The sequence below is a fragment of the Peromyscus californicus genome, unplaced genomic scaffold (genome assembly GCF_007827085.1).
Source record: "Peromyscus californicus insignis strain IS unplaced genomic scaffold, ASM782708v3 Scaffold_11__1_contigs__length_118956290, whole genome shotgun sequence".
Classification (NCBI taxonomy): Eukaryota; Metazoa; Chordata; class Mammalia; order Rodentia; family Cricetidae; genus Peromyscus; species Peromyscus californicus.
In genome coordinates, this window is record NW_026294402.1 from 40470994 (window position 1) to 40495560 (window position 24567).

At 44.7% G+C, this 24567-nt stretch overlaps 1 protein-coding gene across 1 annotated transcript in view; it reads left to right on the top strand.

Annotated features, from left to right (window-relative positions):
- Sik3 (SIK family kinase 3) overlaps positions 1-24567 on the top strand; it is a 223569-nt gene that overhangs the window by 161799 nt on the left and 37203 nt on the right. Inside the window, 2 exon segments of the mRNA XM_052759044.1 lie at positions 10700-10824; positions 11289-11412. Of these exon segments, the coding sequence (XP_052615004.1) occupies positions 10700-10824; positions 11289-11412 (249 nt within the window).

A 24567-nucleotide genomic window follows, 5' to 3' on the forward strand; every position in this document is an offset into this window, starting at 1 on the left:
TGATCATTGTTTAGGTGCTGTCCTACTGCCCACCTTTGGAAACAGAGTCTCTTACTGGGACCAGGGACTCCCTGATAAGCAGGGCTGCCTGGCTAGCAAGCTCCTGAATCCACCTGTCTCTGTCTCCCCATCACTGGAATTAGCACTTTTTGTCAATCACACTCAGCTTTGAGGAATCAAACCCAGGTCCTCATGCTTGCAGTCACTTTACTGGTTGAGCGACCTTGCCAGCCCTTAATGTTTTTTTTCTGTTATGACTTTGGTTTCGTTGGTAAATTTTTATGACATTTATCACCTTGGGTTGAGTCTGAAGGCTATAAATCTTTTCCCATTGCTGGTAGGTAAACAGCAAAGAATGTCATCTTTTTAAGTTGACACTAGTATCCATCCTCTGGAAAGAACTGCTGCTCTTGCTGTTTATTGTTCAAGAAGATGCTTTAAGTTGGGGCACACACGTAATCTCAGCCTTTGGGAGACTAAGGCAGGAGAATTGAGAATTCGCCAACCTGGTCTCAGCATTCCACCCAAAAAGTGATATTTTAACATCCTACCAAAAGGCGATATATTATTTACATACATACATACATACATACACACATTTAAAAGAACATAATTAACTATAGATTGATGTGGACATACCTTTGGAAATTTCAACAAAGGTTTCTAAGCATTGTAACTGTGGTCTTCCCTGTAAGACACCCACCATTCTGAAATCATTTCTTCCTAGGGCGCAGTTTCTGTGTACAGTCAGCACAAGTACAAATACTGCTTCTCCCTTTATGTTATGTCAAGTATCTTCTCCAGGATGCTCCATAAAATCACTGTTTCATGTTGCATGAAAAACAATGTACACCCAGCAAATGTAAGCATGATTTACTTTATCCACCCTGAATTAGTGTATGAATATGGACCTTCTTCATGCCTTTGCCTTCAGCGTCAGCCACCTCCCCCTTTCTTCGGGCTTCACTGTTAGAACACTCTAAAACTGCAAGTGCATTTACTCAACCTTGTGAACTCATACCTGAGTTTGTTCTCTCTTTCAGTTTGTCTGTATCTTTACATGTCACGAGGATTTGGCCTATGGTGTTCTCCATCCTGGGCCATGCATGCCTCTCAGCCATGACAACATAGCTAATCTAAGGTCGCTGTCCAGGGAACCCAGCCGCAAGAGTGACATCCTAGTACTCCAGTTCTTCCAGGTGGATTTGGTTCTGGGGACAAGGGGACATTTCCCAGTACACAGCCTGTGCTTTTGCAGAGGTGATCAGGCTGTGCTTTCTACTCACTCCACCTGTGGGATTTGCATGCCTTCAAGAGTATAGTCAGCAAAAAAATGTCTTGCTGGGCAGTGGTGCATGCATGCCTTTAATCCCAGCAGAGGCAGAGTTAGGTAGATCTCTGAGTTCAAGGCCAGCCTGATCTACAGAGCAAGTTAGGACAGCCAGGGCTGTGTAGAGAAACCTTGTCCTGAAAAACAAAAACAAAAACAAAAAAGATTGGCTAAGATTAGCTGAAAGTTTTGCCAAAATTTCATCTACTTTTAGTTATCTAAATTTTTTTTTAATTATTCTATCCAGATTTGTTTTTTTCCTTCTGGATATCCATTTGACTTGATACCTTAAGCTAGACAAACTGAAAGAAAGAAGGGAAATGTAAAAGTAAGTGAGTAAGTAAATAAAGTGTTCTGTGTTAGCATTTATTTTGAGACAAGGTTAGCTGTGTAGCCCAGGTTGGCCTCAGATTTTTGATTACGGGGATTATACATGAGTGCCACCATGCCCTGCTAGTTTTGCCCCACCAAGAATAGTGGAATCTTATTGGTTGTGCTATGTGTCTTATTTGATGCCACATTATGTTTGTGAGACTTACCGTGTTTATATTGCCTCCTTTGTTCATTTTAATTTTTATATAGTAGTTATAATGTGACTATGTCACAAGTCATTTTCCTGTTGATAGCAATTTGGATGCCTTTGGTTCAGAGCTCTAGCAGCTGTAATGAGTGTCCCTAAGTATCCTGGCGTACTCTCAGACATCAGTGTGGTTTGTTAAACATCAGATGTGGGCTCCTGTGGGCCTGTTTCACTTTCTACTTGAGTATGCCAAATGCAGGTGGTCTGTTCTCTGCAGTGCTGGTCTTACCATAATTTTTAGTCTTTGTTGGCCTGGCAAGTGGGTAATGGCTGTCCTTGGGGGTGTTGTTGTATGTTTTTGAGACAAGGTCTCACTATATAGCTCTGGCTGTCCTGGAACTCACTATGTAGACCAGGCTGGCCTCAGACTCACAAAGATCTGCCTGCCTCTGCCTCCTGAGTGCTTGGATTAAAGACATGCACTACCATGATGGGCTTGTGTTAATCATACGAAGCAAAGAGTTTCATTATGATATTTTTCTCTCTATTAGTTTGAACTTTTGTGGCTGTTTCCTTTTTTTTCATGTTGGTTGATTTTTCAAGTCTTTTGTCCATCTCCTTGCTGGTATGTCTACCTTGCTTGAGTTCCAGGAAATCTGAAATCTCTCTTGTTTGTATATGGCTCTCTTTGTTGTATGGTATAGATATCTTCCCTCACCTGGGCTTCCTCATTAACATGTCTTTCAGTTGAATGGATTTTAATATAGTTTTTAAAAATATTTATTTACTTCATTTTATGTGTGTCTGGGTGTAAATATGTGTAAAATTACATTCAATGCCCACAGAAACCAGAAGAGGGCGTTGTATCTTCTGGAACTGGAGTTCGGCCATGTTGTCACTGAAAACCCAATCTAGCACCTGGAAGAACAGTGAGTGCTCTGAACTGCTGAGCCATCTCTCCAATCTCTTAATAAAGTTTTACTGTAAACAGTTTTAATGCTTTCCCCCTTTATGAGCAAGAAGTACTTTTCTGTTCCTTAAGAATTCCTCCCACCAGGTGTGATAATGCATGTTCTTCACCAGGGAGGCTGAGGCAGGAAAATGACAAGTTGAGGGCCAGCCTGAGCTGTAGAGCAAGCAAGTGCTTGTTTAAAAACCACAAAGCACTGTCAAGTCAGTAGTTATCTAAAAATGCAAATTAAAACCACAATAGACACTTCTTCATGTCCTGAGGACAGGATCATTTTAAACATAATGGTAACAAGCATTAGCAAAGATGGAGGAATTGGGGCTCTGTGTATTGGTGGTCGAATTGTAAAATGAATAACAGTTTAGGCATTTTTTTCAAAAAGCTAATAATATACTTCCCATATAAACCAACAATGGAAATTCTTGGTGTGTGTGTATGTGTATGTATGTGTGTGTATCTCCGGGAGAAATGAAAACACTTTAATGCAAAAAAAAAATCATAGGAGTATTCATAGCAGCATCATTCGTGTAAGTGGGAAATGGGAACTAACTTTCTGTTCTGTCAGTGGAAGATGTCAGTGGAATAAACAAAATGTGGTATGTTTGTCCTTACTCAACAACAACAAAACTATTGAGCTACTGATAGATGATACAATACGGGTAGACCTTAAAAATATTACAATAGTGAGAGAAGCTGTCATAAAAGTCATAAATTCTAAGATTCCACTCATATAAAATGTCCAGAATAGCCAGGTCCACAGCGATGGGAAGTAGTGAGTCAATGCCTGGTGCTGAGGCGATGGGAATGACTACCGGTTGGCACAGGGCTGCTTTCTGTGATAAAATACTCTAAAATTAGCTTTGGTTACTCAACTCTGAATGTACCGAAAGCCACTGCCAATATACCTTAATTAGATAAAATGATGAAATATGTTTTTTAAATTCCTAAATAAGGCTGTTGGAGGAGTAAGAACAGTCTGTGAGTGGAGCTGTGGTGAGAATGTATCAAGAACCGATGGTTACAGTTCATTATAACCCAAGTCCTTTTATCTTGTTTCGTAGCCCTTCTCAAGGCAGAGCGGGGAGGAAAGGGAGGCAGAGGCCCACAGGACCCAGTGTTTGCAGCTGTCCTTGTCTCACCTGCTGCTGCTGTGCATGCTGCAGGGGTGGGGATGGGGGAGAGGGGCCCTTAGCACAAGCCTCATGCAACACCCAGGGCAGTCCCTTCATGACTGCTTTAACTTACTTAGCAAGCTAGTTCTGAGTGCTCTGCCCCTGACTGTGTTCCCCTCCACCCCATTCAGAGTCTCCAGTCCACTCTCCCCCTTTGCCTCCCCAGAGCAGCGGAGACCCATCTTGAAGTTTTTAAAGTTTCGTATATATGAGTGTATGTGGTGTAGGCTGGCCTCGAACTCACAGAAATCCGCCTGGCTCTGCTTCCCGAGTGCTGGGATTAAAGGTGTGCGCCACCACCGCCCGGCCATTTTATTCTCTTAAGACAGGGTTTTTCAATGAACTTACAGCTAGACTGGCAGGCAGCCAGCCCTAGGTCCTCCTTCCCAGCTTGTGCATGTTGGCTGCACTCAGCCTTTCAGTGCGTGCTTCAGATTAGAACTCAGGTTTGGCAGGAGACACTCTTACATGCTGAGGTATCTTGCCAGCCCCTACTTCCTTTTTTAGTCATTCCTGGGATCATGCCCCTTGTGCGGTTGCTCTATCTGCAGGAGTTATCATATTGCCGTGTCCACTGGAAGTCTTCCATGTACTCATGTTGAATGAATGAGTGAAGAGATGGGGGAACTCAGAGTCTTGTAATGGAGGTGTTAGGAATAGGAAACATTAGTAAATAAGTAATGAGGAGGAAGAGAAACAAGAGCCATTCATTCCAAAGCCGAAATTCATGAAGAGCCTATTGAATAGAAAGAATGACTTTCTAGGTTCAAAGTAACAGATCAAACGTGATCTCTGAGGTTTTTTTGTTGTTGTTAAATCTACTGTTTGGGTATTTCTGACTCAAGCCGTGAGAATCCATTCTTGTTTTACTCTTTACTTTATGTTTTGTTATGGAAGTTTTCTCTTCCATGTTTCTTGATGTTTCTGTTGTCTGTACTATAAACTGTAAAAGCTGCTCCCCACTTCTCCCTACCCCTGCTTTCCACCACACATCCCAGTGTCCCCAGCTACTCTGCTAGACTGCCCGCAGGACTCAAAAATAGCCTTCTGCTTGAAGTGCGTATGAAAATGCCCACAAAGGTGAGCAGTTAAGAGAAATGAGAGCAGATACTTCCTCCGGCTCATTTTTTCAACCCCTCAAGTATTTATTAGAGGGAACTGAGTTTTCAAAATGAGTTCCAATGTTCCCGTGTGTTAATAATTTGAGGTTTCTCTTGCATGGATAATTTAAATCTTCAAAAACAACTTACATTAAAGCTAAGTGCATATTGAGCCAGCCGGACTCCTGGCTTACCGACATGCATGGCAGTGATGAAGAGGACTGTGAGGTGAAAAGCTGTTGGCAGGGAAGGCAGTAATATAGATGTCAAGAAGAAAGATGGGCCTGGGCCTGCTAGGTTTGGTGCTCAAACTGCGTTGAAATCCTCTTTCACAGTATTACCAAAGATGCCCCATTGCTGAGACTCATTTGTGATGCCAGTGATTGCTCTCCTCCTGAGCCCAGTACTCTTTTTCTTTTTGTTCTGACATGGGGTCTCACTGAGCAACTCAGGCTGGCCTCAAACTTGGGCCCCTCCTGCCTTAGCCTTCAATTATCTGGGGTTACAGGCTTATGCCATCAGTCTGGTTTTGTTAAGATTTTTAGCTACTTAATCCTTCCTCCTTATGAAGAGTTTGGTCAATGCTCACTGCACGTAGACTGTGATGTATGAAGTTGTGTTTCAGAGTTTGGATATCAGAAAGATTTGTGGTATATCCTTCTAGTCCCAGCATTCAGGAAGCCAAGATGGGAGGCTAGCCTGGGCTACATAACAAGATCTAGTCTAGCCTGGGCCACATAGTGAGACTGTTTCTCCAAAAAGTAGATCATTTGGTAGGACTTTAAATGTGGTTTCATTTATAAGCAGCATTTGCTGTTTCTTTTGAGATATGATCTGACTGTTGTTTGAATCTTAGATGGTCTTTTAATAACACCCCAAAACTAGATATCAGGGTGAAAGCTGAAAGATCAGAAAAGCAGAGCAGCCAGCCACTAGTTCTTACCTCTGCAAAATCCTCAGCCTAAAGAAAGTGAGTTCCTGTTTGCTCACGCCTTATATACCTTTCTCTGCCCTGCCATATTACTTCCTGGGATTAAAGGAGTGTGTGCTTCCCAAGCAGAGGCATGAGATCTCAAGTGCTAGGATTAAAGGTGTGTGCCACCACTGCCTGGCTGTATGTCTAATCTAGTAGCTGGCTCTATTCTCTGATCCTCAGGCAAGTGTATTAGGGTACACAATATATCACCACAGACTGTGGAGTCCTGGATGGCCTGGAACTCACAGTGTAGATCATGCTGACCTCACATTCACACATACCTATCTGCCTCTGCTTCCAGAGGGATTAAAGGCATGAGCCACCATGCCAGGCCATAAGCAGTATTTCTTACACTCTTACTGTGCTTAAAGACATGTTAGGTACCATGAAAGAATCAGGAAAAAAAAATAGCTTTTTTATTAAACATTTTACAAAATATGAGTACTGTATTTCTATTATTTCTCTCCCACCCCTCACCTCTTTAATCCCTTTCATGACCCAACTCCTCAAATTTATCACCTCTTCTTTAATTGTTTTTTATGTGAGTGTTCGTACATGCACGTGTGTAGTTCTGACAACTTGGTGCTGGATAACCTATGGGTCCCCTCCTGTAGACGAGAAGACTGACTCTCCCTGTCTTGGCAGCTGCCTGTAGCTCTTCATCTAGAGGTGGGGCCCTGTGAGATTCCCTCTATCCGAGTCGGAATGTCAGCTGGTGTGGTCATTGTATAAGACTTGTTCAGGTAACTCTTATAAATAGTTCTCAAGGAACTAGAGAGAAAGAGAATAGATTTCTCCAAGGGAGGTAGAGTGTTTTAAAAGCTGAATTACACACACACACACACACACACACACACACACACACACACACACACTAAAATGAGAATAAAGACAAAGTCACAGTGGAGTATAGAAAAGTTAGAGGATGTAGGAGGTTCCACAAAGAGGTGTTTATTTCTATTGATGTTTTGTTTCTCTGGCTATGATGAGTAGAATCAGGCTCTGAGCCCCAAGCCCCTTGTGATGACTCAGTTATCTTCAGTGCCTTGGTTGAGGTGGATGGGAGGGAAGTAGAGGTTCCGGTAGGTGGCCCATTGAATCATCGGTATGAGAAGGAACCAGCAGCCACATGTTCAGGAGAGGCCTGACAAAGTGATTTCACTGAAGTTTACTTTTGTGAGCCTTTCTCAGGTTTCTGCCATGTATTAAAAACACTGTGTGGAGACAAGAACAAATAAAACTGTCCCCTTCCGTCAGTCATCAGCAGAGGGCTTGAACACACTAATACATCTAAGTACAGGATAAGGCAGAGTAGTGATTGGCATGTAGGAGAATAAACAAAAGGCTATGACAGCCCAGAGGAAGCCATTGTCATGGTATTTTCTGCTGGAAATCAGTTAAAGCTTCATACAGGAAGCGATACTCGCCTGGGCCTTGAAAATGAATGGCATTTAAAGGTGGAGAGGATAGGAGCCGTTCTGGCACAGGCAGGAAGTAGTATAAAGAAAGACATGTAAACACAGGATGTGAGCCCTTAGAAATGGAGGCTAGTCAGGCTAAGTGGGAGAGCTATGTAGGGTAGGGCTGGCTGTGGTGGACCTTAATGACAGTGCCGCAGTAAAGACTTTCTGTAAGCAGAGCAGAGACACCTTTTTTGTTTTGTTTTGTTTTTTAGCGAGGAGGTAATAGGATCTGACTTTGTGTGACAGTCGCTGGGCTCTGAATGAATAGCTTAGAGGGAAATTCAGTGACAGTTAGGAAGCATAGTGAGTCTTGATCAGGCAGGAAGGGGGCTGGAAAGGTGGCTTAGCAGTTCCGAACACTTGCTGCTGTATTCTGAGGACCAGAGTTCAAATCCTTGCAACCTATGTCAGACACTTCACAAAAAGCCTCAAACTCCAACTCTGGGAGGTCCATTTCCCTCTACTGGCCTTCATGGGTACCCACACAAACACATATACATATACCCACACCTCACACACATATATTTTAAAAAAAGATGAGAGATGGAAACAAAACAGGAGCAATGGATTGAAGACACACAAGGTAGAGGTTATGAGTGTCATCCAACTCAAAGGGGGAAAAGGAGGGAGAGGAGCTGAAGATGATGCCAGGATCATTAGTGACAGGTGGGTCCACCATTGTTGAGCACCATGGGATATTTGATTTTGGAAATTGGTCTTTTTCCAGACAGGTACTGGGAATCCAGAAGAGGAACTTAAGACTCCTAAGGGGAAGTTTCCCAGTTCAACGAGAGTAGAAGCTGGGGGACCTGAAAAGTTAGCCCCAGGGAGGCAGGCAAAACGAGCAGGGCCTCACTGGCAAGTCCTTCTCTGGCTGGTTAGAAAGAAGGAATACAGACGGCCAATGGAGGCAAGCCGCCACGGGAGGGTAAGGGCGAGGGAGAGGGGAAAGGGGCCCCAGGTAGGGAGGGATCTAGCCTTCGAGTTGCTAGGGTGTCGAGGAATGTGGTATACCTGGGACAAGAGATAGGTTCAGCCTGTCACAGGGGCTGTCCAGACATCAAACTATTTATATGCCGTGGTCTTTATCTTTGGGTTTATTACCTTGTTAGTTTGTTTAGACAGTGTTTCACTGTGTGGCTGCGGCTGGCCTGGAGCTCTCTATGTAGACCAAATCCATCTACCTCTGCCTCCCAAATCCTGGGATAAGGTGTGTCACCATGCTCAGCAAGCCTGCCTTTTGTTTGTTGGTTGGTTGGTTTTTTTGAGACAGGGTTTCTCTGTGTAGCCCTGGCTGTCCTGGAACTCAGCAATCTGCCTGCCTCTGCCTTCCAAATGCTGGGCTTAAAGGCGTGGGCCACCGCTGCCCAAGCCTGCTCTTCTCCCTGGTATTTAAGCATTGTTCCCAAACACTGGCTCTCTTGTGTCCTTTTGCTCTTGGACTATTGAGAAGAGACAAAATAATGGAGGTGGCCTGTTAAAACAGACTTGAAGTTAAAACGTGAATGTTCTTTGTTCAGTTTCTAAATAAGGTGCATTTTCTCCATTTTGAGTAGATCTTCTCAATAATAACAATGTCCCATTGTCTAGTTTTTAGGTGGTTATAAATATATTTGTAGAAAGTCATATGAAAACTCAGAGTCCTACTGAGGACACGCCCATGTATTCCAAGCACTAGGCTACTCAGTGAGCCTCAAGAAATCGGATGTGGCGCCTACCCCCAAACCAGAAGGGAAAATAATGTTGGAAGCAGTTTAACCAATAAAACCATATCAGGAAGACCAGTGTCCTTAGCCCTGGCTCAGTGTTGCTGCTGTGGATTACCAGGCTATGTAGAGAGGGACAGAAGGGGGTGCCTCATAGGAAGCTGCCTAGTTAACCAGTCTTGCTCAAACTATGGTCTGTTGACTGTTATCTCAGGACCAGCACTGTCAACATACAGTCACTCGTGCTTTGTAGGGCAGATTTGACTCTTGTTATAAGGTGTGTATCCAGCCGACCTGTCTTCCTGTAGAAGAGAGACTCAGAGTCCATAGGGCAGATGCCGAATGGAGGCAGATGAGACTTTCAGCTGCTTTTAGTGGCCCGCTGGACACCTGCAGGCCCGAGTGAACAACCAGTCCTTTCATCTAGGTGTGGCACCTCACACCTGTAATCCCAGTACTCAAGAGGCGAAGGTAGGAAGAGCACCATGAGTTCAAGGCCAGCCTGGTCTGTCTATACAGATGCAGGCAAGTTATGGCTGTAAGGTGATGGCCTGCTTCAAAAAGAGGGCGGGGAAAGTCAGAGCTTTTTGCATCAGTGAGGCTGGGGGTGAAAGGAAAAGATCGGCTCAGGACCCCCAAGACCCTCAGCACAAAAGAGATTTATTTGTCCCAGAGGGAGAGAGAGCATGGAATAAGAGACGAAGACGGGAGACAGACAAAGACAGGAAGGGACGGGACAAGGGGAAGCGGGCGGGCAGGGGATTTATTTGTCCTGGAGGGACAAAGGACCGCCTCTGGATAGAGAAGAGACAGGCGTGGCCCGTAGGAAAGTGACAGTTTATAGAGGTACAAGGGGAAACCCATGTTTGGATGAGGTGTTCAATTTTAATTGGGTGTGTTAATTAGGTGAGGCAAAGGGGGCTTTTGATTGCTGGACTTCAGTACTTCCATAGCTGGACGTTGGTGGTCATCCTCAGGAGGAGGAAGTGGCCAATAAGGGACTAGACCTTGGTGGCTAGCTTTAGGAATGTAATCTAACTTTTGCTAGCAAGGCAGAGGGCAGTGGGGACAAGGGCAAGGCCTGCAGAGCCATCTCCACCACGCTTGAGCTGGCCAGAGTTCCTTCATGGGGTGTAGTTCAGGGTAGAGTTGTCCCTACTCTCCCTGTCGTGGGTGAAGCCCTGTGTTCTATGTTTCGTACAACTTAAAAAGTTTCCCAGCATGGGTCTCCCCTCCCTTCCCCTCCCTTCCCCTCTCCTCTTCCCCTTCCCTTCCTTTCCAAGGCCCACACATGCAAGGCAGGTCCTGCACCTGGCCTGTTTCCTAGTTCCAACCAGCTCAGGCGACTGGCTGCTTATTTCTTAAATTTGCTATTTCAGCTTGGTGACGTGGCCTGTGCCCCGCTGACCAGAGACTAGTGCTTGCAGGTTGATGACCGAGTGTTGTCCATTTGCCTTTCTAGACTTCGGCTTCAGCAACCTCTTCACCCCCGGGCAGCTGCTGAAGACGTGGTGTGGCAGCCCTCCCTATGCTGCCCCGGAGCTCTTCGAAGGGAAGGAGTATGATGGGCCCAAAGTGGACATCTGGGTAAGTACTTTCCCCCTCTTACCACCCTCTTACCACCCTCTTCCCGTCTCTAGGTGACAGCTGTCTTGCTAGAGGACACACAGGGCCATGTGTGAGTGGAGAGCACCTTCACGTGTCCTCGCAACCCACAGTCCATTTGCAGTCTCTCCAGTACTGGACTCAATGGGCCTAGAGTTTCAACTACTCGCTTTGCATCTGCAGAAGAACCCTGTAAGGGCCTGAGCGGATAACGCCCGTGCCAAGAACAGGGATTATTCTTTCTGAGAGGCTGGGTTCTGATTCCGAAATTCATGTCTGGAAGCAAAGAAGACTGTTAACTGCTCTGAAGACTATTGACCTTGATAATGACCCATGTTAAGTCCTAAAGACAGAAGAAGTTGGTTCCATCATCTTCACATGCACTCTAATGGCCTCTTTTGTTTTCTGACGCAATTAACCGTCCGTACTCTCTGTTTGGGATGCAGAGTCTTGGAGTTGTCCTGTATGTGCTTGTGTGTGGTGCCCTGCCATTTGATGGGAGCACTCTGCAGAACCTGCGGGCCCGGGTGCTGAGTGGAAAGTTCCGCATCCCATTTTTCATGTCCACAGGTAAGGGGGTTGCCTGCACAAAGCTATGACTGGGTTCATGGAGAGCCAGGCATGTTAAGTCATTTCAGAAGTGCGGTAATGGTGGGTAAATGACCATTTGACTGCTTTCTAAACCGCAGGTCGTAGCTCCTCTGAGAGGCAAGGTTCCATAGGAACAAGAGAAGGAACTGGCTTTGGCTCAGGGAGCCTTCCCTGTGCTTGAACCTGGGCTCTGCTCAGTGCCAGTTTGTCTGAGCCTTTGTTTCCTCAGTCTGTAAATTGACTGAGAGTTTTGTGTGGCCCTGCTGTAGGGATTAGATTAATTGATGTGTATCGAGTCAGTGGTCCCCTCACCTCGTGGTGGTGGGATGGACATTTGTCTTTCCGCTCTCTTCCCCACACCCTTTCACTGCAGTACAGCAGCTCCTTTGTTGGGGCACGGATGCCCAGGACAAGCAGGCTGTGCATCTTAGTCCTGGTGTCGTCTCGTTTCCTAGTTCTATCTGTAGTCTACCTTCAGAGTCAAATTGTTTAAAAAATCCCTCTAAGTAAGCGGGCAGCAGGATAATTTTAGCTTTTGGAAAAGTTTTAATACTGAAAACAGACACCAGAAACCCAGATTTTTATAGTTGCCTGACAACTCAGAACTTATGTGGGTTTGGCTTTGCTTGGGGGCGAGGAGTGTTTGGTTTGGGTTTTTTTTTTTTCTTTCTTTCTTTCTTTCTCTCTTCACCATTTCTGTGCATGTAAGAGGTCATGTCTGAGCCACTGTAGAAAGTTGTGCCCTTCGTCTGTTACTTCCTCTTAAGGAAAGCATGCATGCATACCTTTAGAATAAGTAGGTGGAATGTGGGCTAGCTTTAACTGAGTCATCTCAGAATTGGTGACTGGGGAGGTGGTGTGTCAGGTAGTGATAAATGCTCTGGAGGATGAAGTAGAAACCTTTAGGACGGTGGGTAGGAGAGCATTCAAAGAGGTGCAGTTGGGAAGACACCGGAGGACGACAGCCCGAAGGCCGCAGGGAGCTAGCAACTGAGGCTGTGCCCAGAAGAGTTCAGAATGCAGAGAGGAAGAGAGAATTGAGAGAGCCTGTTTGAGGACCTCATCAGCAGATATAAAGACTTTTTTGCTTTTACTCTGGTGGAGGGGGAAGATTTAGAGGCTCTAACAGAAGAATGATATGGTCTGACCTATGGGAGTTTCTTCTACTTTTTTTTCTTTCTTTTACGAGATGGGGTTTCTCTGTATAGTTTTGGTGCCTGTCCTGGATCTCACTCTGTAGACCAGGCTGGCCTCGAACTCACAGAGTCCACCTGGCTCTGCCTCCCGAGTGCTGGGATTAAAGGGGTGTGCCACCACCGCCTGACTTTCTTCTACATTTTTACTGTGAAAAATTTCAAACAAATTGAAAAGATTTTGTAGTAGCTTTTAAAGACAATCACTGCAGTTGCTACACTGCTTGTTGAAAGGAGATTGTAGTGCAGTGCTGTGTAGTAAAATGCAGTGCAGTGCTATGTAGTGTGCTTTGCTGTGTAGTGGAATGCGGTGCAGTGCAGTGCTGTTCAGTGAATGCAGTGCTGTGTAGTATAATGCAGTGCTGTGTAGTGAAATGCAGTGCTGTGTAGTATAATGCAGTGCTGTGCAGTATAATGCAGTACTGTGCAGTGCTGTGTAGGGCAGGCTCATTGAAGACACTTGTAGAAAGGGAGCCTGGTTGGTAGGAGACTTAGAGTGCACATGAGCGCTGCAGTTGGCTGTTCCCAAACTGGGTAATGGAGGGGCTGGGGGAACACTACTGCATACGGCATGGCAGGCATGTTGAAAGCATTTTGAAACACTAGCTAGCTTCCTTCAGTATTATGAGCTTTGTAAGGTGGTCACACCCGCTTTACAGATGATACCAAGGCCAGGAGAGGGTAACACAGCTAATAAATGGCTGAACTAGAATTTGAACCCAGGCAGTCTGTCTCCAGTAATATTTGGTATTGGATTTTATGTAAAGAAAGGATAATTATAGATAACTCTAAGGTTTTTTTACCCGAGCAGCAGAAAGAATGAGGATAACTGGGGGAAATGGTTAAAATTTTGGAGAGATGGTTTTAGAAGTGTCAAGTTGGAGGTGCCTATTCGCCATCTCAGTTGAGGCTCTAGTCGGCAGGTGAATTTAGGAATGATTACTAACCTGAGATATCTGTCTGAGAATCATCAATGTATAATGTCTAATGCTACCAGGTGAGCTCACTCTCTGGGCATGGAAGAGGTACCAAGGATTTTTAGAGATTAGCAAAGTAAACAGGGGTCAGAAAGATGGTTGGCAAGGAAAGCCAGAGGCTGCTTGTCTTGAAGACAAGTGAAGATGTTCCAGGAAAGAGGGAGTGGGATGCCATAGGAAACTGAGGCAGAGGACAGAGAACTGACTGTTGAATTGAGAAGAGTGGAGATGATTGATGTTTTGGAGCAGCAGGAGCAGGCACTCCGATGGTGTGTGCATAACAGGAGAGGAATGGGAGGAACAGATAAGGACCAAGCCTTGACTTTTTCCAGCTTGACTGTACAGTGAAGCAAGCAGAGAAGTGTGCACCGGGTGGCTCTCGCTGTGGTCATAGGGTGTCCAGACTGGAGCTGTATTTCCTCATTGTCTTATTTAGCACTAGGAAAAACCAGTGAGAGCAGTTTTATGTTCACAGCAGGATTGAGCTGAAGGGACAGAAGATGCCCATATGCCCTCTGTCCACCTCCTCACAGCCTCCCCACTACTGGTACCCACCCCACCACACAGACACACACAGACACAGACACACACACACACACACACACACACACACACACACACACACACACACAAACCTGTCACTCAGAGCCTGCAGTTTATATTAGGGTTCACTGTGGGAGTTGTGAGTTCCTGGGTTTTGACAAGTGTATAAAGACTTTTATCCACCAGGATCATGTCATACAGAGTAGCCTCACCTCTGGGATGAACCTGTGTGTTTCTCCTGTTCCTCCCTCTTCCTCTCTCTCTCTCCCAACTGGCCGTCATTGGTCCTTTCATTGCCTCCATACATTTTGGACTTTTCCAGACTGTGATATGATTGGAAACACCGTGTGTGGCCTTTTGCATTGACCTTTCCCTTAGGCACATGCACAGGCATATAAGGTCTGCTGTGTCTTGCTAGCTCATTTCCCTTTAGTGCCGAATAATACTCCCTTGTTTGGATGTGCCACAGTTTATCCTTTCGCCCACTGGTGAGTGTCTTAGTTGCTTTCCAGTTTTGACGGTTGCTGTGATGTCCTCGTGCAGATTTTTGTATGGACACACATTTTCAGTTCGCTTGAGTAAACACAAGGAGCATGACTATGGAGTCACGTGGTAAGAGCTGGTTTCCATCTGTAACAGACTGCCCAGCTGCCTCCTGGAGAGCTGTGCCTTGTTGTGAATGAGTTCCTACTGCTGCACGCCTCGACAGCTTTTGTTGTTTAGCATTGGGCGTGTCCCCCCACAGGTGTGTGGTGTTTCGCGTTGTAATTTGTAGCTCTGGGGTCGGTCTGTGATGATGAGCATCTTTTCATTTGCTTATTTGCTATCTGTACATCTTTCTTGAGGTGTCTCATCAGGTCTTCATTTTTTTCTCCCCAACAAAGTCTCACAGTGTTTCCCAGCCTTTGAAGAGGTTAAGCAATCCTTCTGCCTCAGTCTCCAAGGATCTGGGATTGCTCATTTTCTCGTTGTGGTTTTTCGCTGTCTTGTAAAGTATCTTTTTCTTACGGTGGCTTCTGAGACACATGCTCTCTCCCTCCCCTGAGTGTACTGTCTTAACCGTCTCTGCCATATCTCTCGTTCTCTGTTCACCCTTTCTATCCCCTCCTGTTCACATGTTAGCCATCCTATTTACTGTCATGACTCCACTGCCCACAGTTAGGAGCAGCCCCCAATTAACTGTCTGGCCCCAAATTCTCTCCTGAGGTCTAGGGCTACATATCCAACCATTTTTTAAACTTTTAGCATCTTTTAAAACTTTGTGGTTTTGTAGTGCCGAGAATTGAACCCAGGGCCTTGAGCATGTTAGGTAGGCACTCTACAACTGGCCTACAAGCTTTTGTAGTACTGTGTCTTTCCTTTTAGATCTTGAAGTCATATCATTGAAACATTTTCCAAAATGAACTTCATTCATATTCACAAATTTGCTCTGTTTGGTGTCCGCTGTCCTAGTGAATTCTGTCCCCTCTCCAGCTTGGCAGATACAAGTCTTGATCATTTCTTCTCTTAGCACCTCCACTAGAGCCAATTGGTTCTCCAAGGCTGTGCACACAGTCCCCCGTCCTGTAGCCACTTGTATAGACCTTGTTGCCATCTTTCTTTTCTTGCCTAGATTAGACAGTGGTCAAATCTGTGGATTCTTGGTTTCAGCCTTGTCTATTCTCCATGTTGTTGCATGAGAAACCTTTGCAGACACAAATAATGACAAACTACACCATACAGACATGCTTCCCATATGCACACACACAAACACACAAATCTGATCATAGCATTTTGTACTTTAAAATGTTTCAATGGTTTGCCATTGCCTTAAAGTTTACTCCTAATATGTCTAAAGCACTGAATTTCAAATATTTTTACTAGAACCATAATAAAAGTATACTTTATACTATAATTCAGAACACATATGTAAAAAATCAAAATATACTGTTTTGAGATAGAGTCTTACTCTATAGCCCAGGCTGATTTTAAACTCCAGATCCATCTACCTCAGTCTCCTGAGTGCTGGAGTTACAGGCTTGTCACCAGACCCCCTCCCCAAAGAGGTCCCTGCTCCAGTACTGGTGGTCAAACCCAGGGCTTTACCCAGTTAGCCAATATCACCAGGCACTCTGCCAGCATTTTTAAAGGGCAAAGCCTACTTTTCCTATGGGCATCACACCCCAGTATATTTTATTCTGTTCCTTAGGTGCTGATTGCAACTTCATGAATGGATCTCATGAGCAGTGTTTGTAAATAGTGGCAGTAGAGCTCCTTTGGGAGCTGGCCCCTCCATTTGTTAGACCCCCATGTTAGCTACAGCCTGTCATCCCAACTTACTTCTGGTTCCTTAACTGTCATCTTTTCTGGAGCAGTTCCCTCTGCCCTAAATACTTCCTTCTTTCCAGACTCCTTTCCACTCACTCTTATAGTGTAGAATCCAGTGAGAAGTTTGGTAAGTTACAAATAAAGATACAGGTGCTGGGGAGACAACTAGCTGTCAGTGAAGTGCTTACCTCACAAGCACAAAGACCCGAGTTCGATCCTCAGAACCTACTTAAAAGTGTTGGGTGTGGTGGCACATGCTTGTCATTCAACAGTTGGGTTGGGAGGTGTAGGTGGGGGCATCCTTTGGGCTTTCTGCCCAGCCAGTCTAGCCTACTTGAGCTCTAAACTGATGAGAGGGCCTGTCTCAAAAAAAGATGGGTGATATTTCTGATCTACACATACACACTAAAAAAGAAGAATCTAGATATTTTCTATTTCTATTTTATCTTTCTGAACTTTGTCTTACTATGACATTTATCAAACTACGTTGTAAGTAATTCTTTCATTATATGCCTTCCACACCAGACTCTGAACTTGAGTATATACAAGCAAAATATCTTTCCCACAATCACTTATAATCTACCATAGTGTCTGGCACACAGCAGGACTTACTACATTACTAAGTCTGTGTCAGAGTCAAGCCCTCCTATGGTCCAAGGGCTTTCATTTATTCTTAAGATTAAAATCAGGCCAGGTATGGTGGTGTACACTTTTCACACCAGCCCTCAGAGGAAGGTGGATCTCTATCAGTTCAAGGCCAGCCTGGTCTACACAGTGAGTGAGACTATGTCTCAAAAAAGAACACAAAAAAGAAAATCAGAAATTTTCACAATTATAACTTCCCCTGCAGCATTCACCCCCACCCCCATTCCATTTCATTGTTCTGACCTTAGGTCCTTGCCATTCTCTGACTCAGCAAGCACAAGACCCTTCCCCTCAGGCGGGCGCTCTGAGGCTTCTCCTGACCCCACACCACCCCCAGTGGCTTTCACAGTTCTGTTTGTCTTAACACTTGTCCCAACTCCACATGCTGTTTGTCTTCTTCTCACCTCCCACTCCATCGCTCGTTGACAGGGAGAAGCATTTAGATTTTGTTCACTGCTGTATTCCCAGGCCTTGGGATAGTGTCTGAGTTCTGGTAGGCATGCATAAAGATGTATTAAGGGAGGGAGTTAATGCACAGATTTGTTAAAATACAGCCTATAAAATCCCTTCCCGAGGGATCACCCAAACAATATCAAAAAATTCTATTGTGCATGCCTATAATCCCAGCACTTGGGAGGAGGCTCAGCAGGTGAAGGTCATCTCTGGCTGCTTAGTGAGTTTGAGGCGCTCCTAGGCCATAGAGATCCTGTCTCAGTCACTGCCCACCAGCAAACACACACACAAAACCACATTTCTGTAAGGCTTTGGAGTTTATAAAGTATTTTCCTGTATTTCATCTGCTTTAAACTATGCGACTATGCCCTGGAATCATTACCTTGTATTATTTTATTGCTTGCTGGTGACGTTTAGAGAAATGACTTGCCTTGTTACAGCCACACAGATCTCATAGCTTCAACAGCCCTCAGATGCTGTACTGTCCTGCTCAACCTCACTGTTGCAAGAAAGGGCAGCTCAGTAAACCACTTCCTCTGCTTTTCCAGTGCCCAGAGTATTTTTTGTGAGGGCTTTGGATCTCCTCTGCCCTCCACCCCAGCCTCTCACACCAGAACGTGGCAATGTTCTTGCTCAATTAAGCCTCCCCAAAGCTGGTTGCTGAGAATAGCTCCTGGCAAATAACTGCTGAAACCACGCTCTTAGTAAGTTATCATAAAGCTGAAAGACTCTGGAAATGGCAGTGTGGTTGTCCTAAATAGTGTCACTCTTTAACCTCAGAGATGAAATTCCCTGAGTAGAATAAAAGACTCTGTAAAATTAAGTACAGAAATTAAGAAATGAACCAGTGTAAGAAATGAGTTGACAGTTGCTATCTTATCATACAATCATTCTTGTTCTCGGCAATATGGTTGTGCTTGGCTCTGTCCCATACCATAGACCTGAATCCCAAGACCCATCAGAGGCTGGTGCTGTCCATATGAGGAGGCATAGAAGAAAATGAAATCATAGATGTTCTTTCTTGTCTTCTGAGCAAAGCCTTTCTTCAAATATGCTCAGGTTCAATGGAAAGAAGCTGAGTCTGTCTCTGGGTCCTTTCTGTCTCTGGGCATAGTTGTGACTCACTAGACCCTGCACTGGCTCTTTTTGTGGAGGTCAGAGCTGTTGGGTCTGTAGTCACTCTCTTTCTGTTTCTGTCACTGTCCTCTAGAGGGCAGTGTGGTCAAGGAAAGTCCTTAGAACAAGGCCCATTCTCTGGCTGTCACTGACTTGAGCTGAGCTTACTGATTCCTGTGGAAAAGATCTAGAAACTCCAGCAGAGCTGGGATAGTTTTCTGCATTAGTATGTGAGGCCCTGAGAAGACCCTGTCCACTATCCTTTTCTGGCTCAGTTGGGTTCCAGAGTGTCTCCGGCTGTATAGGAGAGCAGGCTCTGCAGATGGATACTGTTAGTTCAGGAACTCAAAGCTTATTTTCTGCCTGTCACTGCATCTTCACACAGTGTGTCAAAGCTGGTCAGACACAAGTGTTCTTCCCTGCGTGTCCCGAGATCAACTAAGATCATACACTGTTAAGTGACATTTGTTCTAGATGGAGTAGTTTTATACCACCTAGTATATCATGGACACGCCTTCTTCCCGGGCCTGCATGTTATACAACCACAACCTAGCAGCGCCTGGCAGGACATACATAAATTTTCAGTGAATGTTTTGGAAGAAATCACAATGTCCCGCATGGTGACACACATCTTTAATCCGGCTCTTAGGCAGAGGCAAGCAGATCTCTGTGAGTTCCAGGCTGCTCTATATAGCAAGTTCCAAGACAGCCACGGGTACATAATAGAGACCCTGTCTCAATGTCCCATCCCCCCAAAAAAGAAAAGTTAAGGAAGAAATATGGTTTTACTCCTTTACTAGACTCTTCCTTAGACTCGGTTGTATTATTAAAGTGATAGATAGCTCACTGATGGTCTGACTCACTTAGTAAACCATTGGTTTTATCTTCTTTTGTTACTGTGTAGATGACTAGATCAAGTGACTTCTGCTTAGTTCGAAAAAGGTGTTTTGAGCCAGCTGGCTCAGGTCTGTCATCCCAGCACTCAGGAGGCTGAAGCAGGAGGAACACAAGTGAGTTTAAAGCCAACATGGGCTATAGAGTAAGTTGGAGACCAGTCTGGGATACGTAATGAACCATCTCAGAGCGGGGAGGAAACTGTTCTGATGTACCATCAAGTTGGCTCTGAGTCTCTGTCACATCTTGTTTGGTGCAGGCCAGTGTTTTTTGAGTGGAGCTTCTTGGATTAACCCAGAGCTCAGAGCTCATCACTCCAGTAACATCACAGCCTTAGCCATGTGACGATTAGAGGGGGAAACTCGGTTTCCCAAGTTCATATAAGATGAGGCCTGCTTCGGCCAGTGTCAGCAGAGGCTCCATTTGACTCATCCCACTGCTGGAAGCCAACTTCAGCAGTTGATTACTAGGTTCACTCCCTAACACCACATTGTAAACCCCTGGCTATGTGCTTTGCCGCCGCCTTCTGTTAAATGTCACCTACGAGCAAATGTAGTCAGATCATTTACTTAACGGAAGGAAAATTAATTTACCATGAAGAAGCTGTACTGATGCTGAGTGCACTGAGATCTCTTGTGGGCAATATTTTTGAGTCCTTATTGATTAGACTTCATTGGGACTTAATTAGCTGTAATCTTGCATAAGCATTTTATCACTGGGAATGCAAGACCCCACTTACATAATGCTTCTGATGGAGAATATGGCCTGCAGCTACTTCCAGAAAGCTACCACTTAGAGGAAAGTAACTCTGCCTCATCAGCTTACTCATCAAGAACCACACAATGTCTCCCTTGGTGGAAAGCACTTTGTGAAGAGGAACAGGACCGGGAATGGATGTCACTTGCCCGATGGGCTGTGAGTGCAGAGGGGCATCTTTGAAGGTCTGCTGTCTATCTGGGGAGAAAAACTTGGGGTGGTTTGGCTTCCATTCACACAGGGAATACACCTCATGCCAGAGAGCTGGGTGTGATGCCACACACCTGTAATCTCCACACTTGGAAGGCCAGAGGCAAGAGAACACAAGTCACCCTCAGCTACATGCCAGTTTCAGAGCCAACCTGGGATCTATGAGACCCATTTCAAAAACAAAACAGAACTGCTTTTCAGAGTGAAGCAGTCCTCACACTGTTCCCACGAGTTTACCTAACTTTTCTAGAAACCAGGGACAGAGTGTTGACAGTGTTGTGCTTATTATGGCCCCTTTTAGTCGAACTGTTTTCTGGATTACAGAAGCCCTCTATAGAAAAACAGAGAAAGAAAATTCTAAGCAGACGCTTGACTCCAGAGGTTGAGTAATAACTAACACTGGGCTCCTGTACCCTAGACACTGCTGATTTAACTGCTTAATGCCCAGTGCTCTGTCCCATGAGCTAGGCTGAATGAATGATGGGTCGTTTGATTGGTAACAAAAATGAAGGGATGGCCTCACTTAATAAGTGCCAGACCCAAGCTTTGAACTCTAGCAGTCTGGCTTCAGAGAACACCTAACCATTCTCAGTTCTGTTTAGTTCTCAGCAAATGCATATCTGGCAATTATTCAAAGTATCAGGAGAGTCCTATAGTGGATATCAAAGAAAGCATTGAAGGGAGGCCGTTAGATGGGTCTGCAGGTAAAGGTACTTGCTGCCAGGTCTGATGAATGTTTTATATACATAAACGTCTTGTTTGAAGACCGTTTTCCTTCTTTGTTTAGATTTTAAAAGAGGGACCATGTCAGATAGATTTCACTGCTGCTGGCAGTTGGCAGTGACAGAGCTTCCTTGGCAGAGATGTAAAAGTCATGTCTAGGGCTCAATCCACAGCAGAGTTGGGGTTTCTAGCTCCAGCCAGCTTCTCACCAAAAGGTGTCTTGGTAAAAACCAAAACCCAAAGCTATTTTTTAAATTGATTTAACTTTTTAGTTATTTCTAAAGAGACCATGACAGACTTTATTTTCTGTCCTTAGAGGGAAAACTGCAAAATGAGGTATGATGGTACATGTCTGTAGCCCCACCACCTGGAGGGCAGAGGCAGGAAGCTAGTAAGTTCAGTGCCAGCCTGGGCTTCATTGTGAGAAATCGTTTCAAAGACAGGGCAAGGGGAAGGGGGAGAGACTGAGAGAGAAAGAGGGGAGGGATTATGAGAGAATATGAGAATGTTTTATTTGTGGTTTTCTTTTCTGAAAAAGCAGTCAGCATTACTGAGGCGCTCTGAGTCACAAACATCTGTAAGTCCAGAACATATAAAGTACCATAGAGTCCTGTGAAAGCCATGTGGCTCCATGCTGAGGTCCTGCAGCCCCTCCTCAGCTGTTTGTCTGCCCTGTCAACTCTCCCTGTTCTGATCCCTGGCCCGGACAGAGGGACAGAGGACATGAGTAACAGTGTGCCAACTCGGATCCAGACTCTAAAATGCAGTTTAACTGTTTCAAGTTCTGAAAGTTGTTCATTGTCCATGGAAATAGATGTTTTAGAGGTTTGACTGCCAATTAATTTTTGTTCCTGTTTTGGATTTTGAGATTTAGAAAAATAGAGCTCTCTGAAATTTGAATTGCTATAAAAGCAATCCATCACTAAGAATTTAACGTTGCTAAGAAGCATGCTAAATTATCGAAAATAGAGACTTTGGGGCTGAACACTTACTTGAGAATCACCTTTGAGCTATGTATTATTGACTGGAAAGACACCTTCCACATGCTTGGAGGAAGCATGGATTTCCTGGGTAATTATTTCTTGTACTATTACAATGCCCTCTGGTGCCCAGATGTCTTCTCTTTCCACCAGTTCAAAGAAGCTTACGTGTCAGGAATCTGTGACTTCATTTCTTTGAGACTGTTCCTCCACAGCAGACTGGAGAACAATGCTTTGCCGGGCCCCGTACTTTGGCGCCACACCAAGAGGTTTAAGGACACCTGACTTTCCTTCATGGGGTCAGCCCAGAGGTTCTGATGATCCAGTCCCACAGAGCTCTGTTCTCTTTGTCTGACTGCATGATTGGCAAGGCCTGTTACCATAGCCCTCTGCCATGGCCTCCGTCCATGGCACTCACCAGAGTGGAGTCTTCGGTAGCACCTTCACTCTAACTACGGAAAGCATTAGTAGGTGCAGCCCCCACCCTTTTTGTGTTCTTATGTTCCCAATGTCTCACTCGCCTGCTTGTCATCCCCACCTCCTGCTCTTTGTCATCTAATTCATAGTTTTCCCACCAGGATTTCAACTGCTCTGTTTGGAACCTGCTTGTGACCGACTCAGTGTGATGCGGCCTTTGGGGATCACATAGCATGTATCATCTGCTGGATAAGAGAACTGTCTTGATTTGTCTTTCTAAAGATATGCTGGCTGCTGCCTCAAACACTAATAATGTTTTTTGTTTGTTTGGTCGGTCAGTTGGTTTTTCAAGACAGGGTTTCTCTGTTTAGCTTAGGCTGTCCTGGAACTCAGTCTGTAGACTAGGCTAGCCTTGAACTCAGAGATCACCTGCCTCTGCCTATGTAGTACTGGGATTACCTACCTACTAATAATGTATTTTTAAAATTTTTATTTTATAATTAATTTAATTTTACATATCAGCCATGGATTCCCTGTCCTCCCTCCTCCCACCCTAACCTCTATCCCTTCCCCACCCAATCCACACCCCATTCCCACCTCCTCCAAGGCAAGGTCTTCCCTGGGGTTTCAGCTCAGCCGGGTAGATTCAGTTGAGGCAGGTCCAGTCCCCTCCTCCCTACACCAAGGCTGAGCAAAGTGTCTCAGCATAGGCCCAATGGAACTGGATCAGGCCCTCTGGATAAGTGAGACAGTTGATTAACTAATAATGTATTTTAAAAAGTAGTATTTAGATTAAGAATTCTGTAGGTGTGTCAGTGGATAAAGGGTTAAGCCCTTGTCACACAAGCCTGGTTACTCGTTTGTTTCCTGGACTACTCCCCCTGCTTTAAAGGTAGAAGAGAACCAAATTCACAAATTACCCTCTGTCTTAGTTAGGGTTTTGATTGCTGTGAAAAGACACCATGACCACGGTAGCTCTTATAAAGGAAAAACATTTCATTGGGTTGGCTCGATTACAGCTTCAGAGATTCAGTCCATTATAATCATGACAGGAGCATGGCCGAATGCAGGCAGATGGTAGCTGAGAGTCCTACATCTTGCAGACAAGAAGAAGTCCATTGACACACTGGATGGTATCCTGAGCACAGGAAATCTCAAACCTGCCCCCACAGCGATACATTTCCTCCAACAAGGCCACACCCACTCCAACAAAGCCACACCTCCTAATAGTGCCACTCTCTATGAGATTACAGGGCCAGTTACTTTCAAACTACCCCATCCTCTGACCTCTACACATTGGCCATGGTGTGCATGCATGCTTGCATACACAATAATGAAAAAATATATACAACCCAGAAATTCAAATGATTTGGAGAATGAGGCAGGAGGATCATGAGTTCAAGATTAGCCTGGGTCTGGCTTATCTAAAAGACAAAATAACAACAACAAAAATGAACAGACTTTCCCTTTTATTATCTGGTCAAGTTGCTTAATTTCTCTGATTTTCGATTTCTTATAAAATGGAGATAACAGTAATAAGTGTTGGAGTGCAGACTGAGTGCTTAAGGAATTTAGTACTCTGCCTATCACAAATATTTGGTACATGCTAATATTGTCAAATAATGTTTCTAAACGAATAACCCTATTGATTTTTCATTCCCCTTTCCTGTTTTGACTCCACACAGCAGCACACCCAAATCTTTAGTAAAACGATGGTTTTCTAGCAATTCCAGCTTGAAGCATGAGGATTACTATTCTGTTGTGACTTCTTAGGTATTTGTTATTTTTGTATTGTTTATTTTGGATTTTTGTTTGTTTTGAGACAGTCTCACTCTGTAGACTAGTTTGTCCTAGAAATCCCAGAACTGGCCACATAGCCAGGGCTGGCCTCAAACGTGGTTGTCACCCTCCAAATGTTGG